A 5380-nucleotide genomic window follows, 5' to 3' on the forward strand; every position below is an offset into this window, starting at 1 on the left:
CAGGGACCCCCCTAAAGCTTTACCCAAACCCTGCTGCCCCCCCCCCAAAATCCCTCACCGTTCCCTGCCCCCCCAACCCCCTGAGCCCCCCCCAAACCCTCAGCCCCCCCCGAATCCCCCAGGACCCCTTTTCTGCCCCCCCCCCCCGGCCCCAAATCCTCCCACCATCCCCCCCCCACCACGGGACCCCAAAACCTCCCCCACCTCCCCCAATGCCCCCCCGCGAACCCCAAATCCCTGCCCCCCCCCCACTCCCCCCCCCCCCCCCGTTACCTCCTCTCCCGCCGGGGCCGCTCTGGGGGGGGGGGGACGGGGACGGGATCCGAGCCCGGTTTGGGGGGGGGGGTCCCGGAGCTGGGGGGGTCCCGGGGGGGGGTCCCGGTGCCGGGGGGGGGGTCCCGGGGGTGCCGGTGCCGGTGCCGGTTCGGGAGAGGCTGCGGCGGGCGCGGGCGGGGGGGGGGGGCGGGGGGCGGGGCCCCCCCGGGCTTGGGGGGGGGGGGGAGCGGAGAGGGGCGGAGCCTGGAAGCTTCGGGGGGGGTGACGTCAGCGGGAGGGGCGGGGCCAGAGCGGGGATGGGGGGGGGGCCGGGGGGGGGGCGCGCTGGGTGTCCGTGGGCTGCATCCCGCCGCGGTTGCCATGGCGACCGGGATGCTCGGGGGTATCCCAGCAACCGCCTGGCCACGCCCCCACGGGGGCGGGGCTAGGAAAGGGGGCGGGGCTACCCAGAGCCTCCCCTCTCCTTCTTACCCCCTCCCCACCCCCCTTCTGCCCCATAACCTTCCATGGTGCCCCCCAGGAGCCCCCCCCAGACCCCAAACCCCTCCCCCCTGTGCCCCCCCTGCCCCCACAGGACCCCCCCAGACCCCCAAATTGCCCCCCCAGTGCAATGTGTGCCCCCAGGACCCCCCCAAGCCCCCCCAATGTGCCCCTCCCAGCCCACAGGGTGCCGTTGCTTTTTTTTTTATTTTTGGGGGGGGATCCAAAGGAAGGATTTTGGGGGGGGGGGGGGGGACCACACCGGGGGGGGCATAGTTTGAAATCCTTTATTGAGGTCGCGTCGATCCCTATTTACATCTCATCCAGCGGGGGGGGGGGGCGTACCTGGGGGGAAGGGGGGGCACAGGGGCTCGATGCCCCCCCCCCCCCCGCTGCACCCCCCCGGCCCCCACCCCCCCGCTGGGTCCCCTTTGCTGGGACCCCCCCGACTGCGCCCCCTTGGGGTGTCTAATCCCCTCCCCCCCCCTTTTTTTTTTGGGGGGGGGGTTGAAGCTACATATTGAAGCCGTTTATTGCCACAGAAAATTTGGGGGGGCTTCCTCCCCCCCCCCGCTCCCTCCCCAAAAGCAAATCCCTCTCCCCTCCCCCCCCCCCCCCAGCAAGGACCCCGGGGCCCCCCCAATTCGCTCGAAGCCCCCACCCCCAACCCCCCCAATTTGTGCTAACGGGAGCCGGCAGCCGGGGGGGGGCCGACCCCACCGTGGACCAGCCACGCGGGGGCAGGGGGCAGAGGTCAAGGGTCAGCAGGAGACCCCCAGATTTTGGGGGAGGGGGGGACACAAGGCGTCGCTAAAGGCTCAAAGCAGCAGAGAGCCGGTGGGGGGGGGGGGGGAGCAAATCCTGACCCCCCCCCATCAACCCCAGGGTCCTCTCCTGCCACAGGGGAGCCACCGGAAGAGGGAGGGCACGGCAAGATGGCCGCCGGGTCACGTGGTCGGCTGGACAAGATGGCCGCCGACCCCCATTGGCTGTGGTTGGCGCAACGAGATGGCCGCCGCGTCACGTGATGCCCATTTTGGCCACGGTTGACACAACAAGATGGCCGCCGAGCCACGGCGTGTCCATCGTTGACCACGGTTGGTGGCACAAGATGGCCGCCGGCCACCACTGGCCACACAAGATGGCCGCCGAGCCACTTCCTGTCCGTGGGCGGCCATGGTTGGTGGCACAAGATGGCCGCCGAGCCACGTCCCGTCCGTTGGTGGCCACGGTCGGTGGCACAAGATGGCCGCCGGGGTGTCCCCAGTGTCCCCGGTGTCCCCAGTGACCCCCCAGTGACCCCTTGTCCCCCCCCGGTGACCCCCCGGTGACCCCCCGGTGACCCCGTGTCCGTCCCATTTCCTCCCCCCCGTGGCCGTGGCCCCGTGGTGCTGGGGGTCCCCGTGTCCCCCCCAGCCCCTGTCCCCGTGTCCCTGTGACCCCCCTGTGACCCCCCTGAGACCCCGTGACCCCCCCATAACCCCCCCGTGACCCATGACCCCCCCGTGACCCCCCATATCCACCAGGTCAACCCAGGTCAACCCAACGCCCCCACCCCCCCATGACCCCCTGGCCCCTTCCCAATGACCCCAATGACCCCATGACCCCACCCCAATGACCCCGTGACCTCCCTGCCCCCACCCCCGTGACCCCCGACCCCAGTGACCCCCCCCCAGCAGGGGGAGTTGGGGGTTGACCTGGCACATGGCGGCCGGGTCTACCCAGGTCAACCCAACGTCCCATCCCCCATCCCCCCATCCCCCAATGACCCCATGACCCCACACCCCAACAGCCCCGTACCCAATGACCCCATGACCCCAATGACCCCATGACCCATGACCCATGACCCATGACCCCCCACCCCAGTGACCCCCCCCAACCCCCTACCAGCAAGGGGAGATGGGGAGGCTGCCTTGGGGCCTCCAGGTCTACCCAGGTCAACCCAACGTCCCCATAGCCCCCGTACCCCCATACCCCAATGACCCCGTGACCCCAATGACCCCATGACCCCCATGACCCCACACCCCAACGACCCCATGACTCCAATGACCCCATGACCCCACACCCCAACGACCCCATGACCCCATATCCCAATGACCCCATGACCCCAATGACCCCATGACCCCATATCCCAACGACCCCATGACCCCAGTGACCGCATGACCCCAACGACCCCATGACCCCACACCCCAATGACCCCATGACCCCAATAACCCCATGACCCCATGACCCCACACCCCATGACCCCATGCCCCAATGACCCCACACCCCACCGACCCCATATCCCGGTGCCCCCCCCGTGCCCCCTAGCAGGGGGAGGTGCCCCATGGGAGCCCCCAGCTCAACCCAACCCCCCCCCTACCCCAATCCCAACCCCCCCGTGACCCCCAAATCCCCACAACCCCACATCCCAGTACCCCCCCCCCCCGCCCCCCCTAGCACGGCGAGGTGGAGAGGCGGCCGCGGGGGGGGGGGTACTGGATGGCGGGGGGGTAACTCTGGGTCATCTGGATGGAGACGTCCGAGGAGGCGTCCGAGGGGCTGCTGGGCGCGGGGCCAGGCGCGGGGCTGCAGGAATTGCCCCGACAGCCCCGAGCAGGCGCTCAGCCGAGGCCGCAGCAGCGCCGCCGGCGCCCGGCACGGCTCCTCCTCCGCGTAGCGCTTGGTGAACAGGTACACGGACAGCACCCCCGCGCCCTGCCGGACAGCCAGGGTGGGACACGGCGCGGGCCAGGGCGTGGGAAGGTGTGCGAGGGCGGGAGAGGGCGTGCAAGGGCGTGGGAGGGTGTGCGAGGGTGTGCAAAAGCAGTGTGAGGGTGTGCAAGGGTGTGGGGAAGGTTGTGCGAGGGTGTGTGAGGGTGTGCGAGGGTGTGCAAGAGCGTGCAAGAGTGTGCAAGAGTGTGCGAGGGTGTGCAAAGGCAGTGCAAGGGCATGCAAGGGCGGGCAAGGGTGTGCAAGGGTGTGCAAAAGTGTGCAAGAGTGTGCAAAGGCAGTGCAGAGAGGCGTGCAGAGGGCGTGTAATGGGGTGTGAGGGCGTGCAAAGGTGTGCAGTCATGGAGGAGGGTGTGCAATGGGGTGTGACGGGTGTGATGGTGCGCAGCGGTGTGTGATGGTGTGCGATGGGCTGTGATGGTGTGCGGTGGTGCGTGGTGGTGCGTGGTGGTGCGTGGTGCTGTGTGACAGTGTGTGATGGTGTGTGATGGTGTGCGGTGGTGTGTGATGGTGCGTGGTGGTGCGTGGTGCTGTGCACCAGCGTGTGACGGCGTGCAATGTGCAGCAGCGCGTGACGCGTGCGAGGCCATGCGAGGGCACACGAAGCCGCGGCACACCCCGCGCGTGCAAACCCCGACCCCATCCCCTCACACGCGTGTGCAAGCCCCCCCTCCCCCCCATGCACGCTCCCCCACCCCTTGCACACTCCCCCCTCCTCGTGCACAAGCGTGCAAAGCACCCTCAGGGCGACAACAGGGGAGGACGAAGAAGAAGAGGGGGGGGCAAAGCCACCCCCGGAGCCTCGCAGGGTGCGTGCAAAGCGTGCAAGGGGGGGCACGAGGGGCGTGCAAGGGGCGTGCAAGGGGCACGCACCTCCTTGAGCAGGAAGGAGGAGGCGGCGAAGGCGAAGGACCAGCCGTAGCGGTACTGGAAGTATTGCTCCGAGCCGCTCGGCCGGTTCATCACCTCGTCGTTGATGCTGGAGATGTAGAGAACCAGCCCCACCACCAGGGACAGCCCTGGGGGGGCGGGGGGTCAGGGGGGGGCGTGGGGGGGGGGTTAGGGGGGGGGGTATGGGGGTCCTGGGGGGGATATGGGGGGGGTAGGGGGGGATTGGGGGGGATATGGGGGGGGTAGGGGGGATTGGGGGGGGTATGGGGGGGATATGGGGGGGGGTGGGGGGGGGAGTATGGGGGTCCTGGGGGTGATATGGGGGGGTTGGGGGGGGATATGGGGGGATAGGGGGGGGGATTGGGGGGGGAGTATGGGGGGTTGGGGGGGGATTGGGGGGGGAGTATGGGGGGGGTAGGGGGGGGATTGGGGGGGGGGATATGGGGGGTTGGGGGGGGATTGGGGGGGTATGGGGGGGTAGGGGGGGAGTATGGGGGTCCTGGGGGGGATATGGGGGGTTGGGGGGGGGTATGGGGGGGAGTAATGGGGGGGGATACAGGGGTGTTTTTGGGGGGGATTTGGGGGGAGTATGGGGGTCCTGGGGGGATATAGGGGGGATTTGTGGGGGATATGGGGAGGTATGAGGGGGATTTGGGGTTGATGGGGGGGGGATTTGGGGGTCCTGGGGGGGATATGGGGGGGTATAGGGTGGGTATGGGGGGGGATATGAGGGTCCTGGTGGCTTTTGGGGTGGGTTCTGGGTTATTTGGGGCGATTTGTGGTTCTTTGGGGCCGGGCTGGGGGTTCTTTTGGGGGGGTTCTTTTGGGGGCGATCTGGGGGCGTTTGGGGGGGCGCCCTCACCAGAGAGGATGAAGAAGATGCCCGAGACGAAGGCCAGCAGCGTGCGCTGGGGGCGGATGTGCCCCACGTTGCTGATGACGAAGGCCGTGAAGACGAGGAAGAGGCTGACCATGGGGAACGGCGTGGCCGTGCGCACCGTCTCTGGGGGGGCGACGGGGG

At 69.3% G+C, this 5380-nt stretch overlaps 1 protein-coding gene across 1 annotated transcript; it reads right to left on the reverse strand.

Annotated features, from left to right (window-relative positions):
- Positions 1–3180: 3180 nt before the first annotated feature.
- LOC311429090 (voltage-dependent calcium channel gamma-7 subunit-like) lies at positions 3181–5366 on the reverse strand (the record flags this gene model as incomplete). Its single annotated transcript, XM_084540225.1, is given in 4 exon segments — positions 3181–3299; positions 3301–3453; positions 4342–4487; positions 5222–5366. Coding segments are annotated over 4 exon segments (552 nt in total), but the record flags the coding sequence as incomplete, so codon positions are not given.
- Positions 5367–5380: the final 14 nt, after the last annotated feature.

Source organism: Aythya ferina (genome assembly GCF_964211825.1).
Source record: "Aythya ferina genome assembly, contig: HAP1_SCAFFOLD_740, whole genome shotgun sequence".
In the NCBI taxonomy this organism is placed as follows: Eukaryota; Metazoa; Chordata; class Aves; order Anseriformes; family Anatidae; genus Aythya; species Aythya ferina.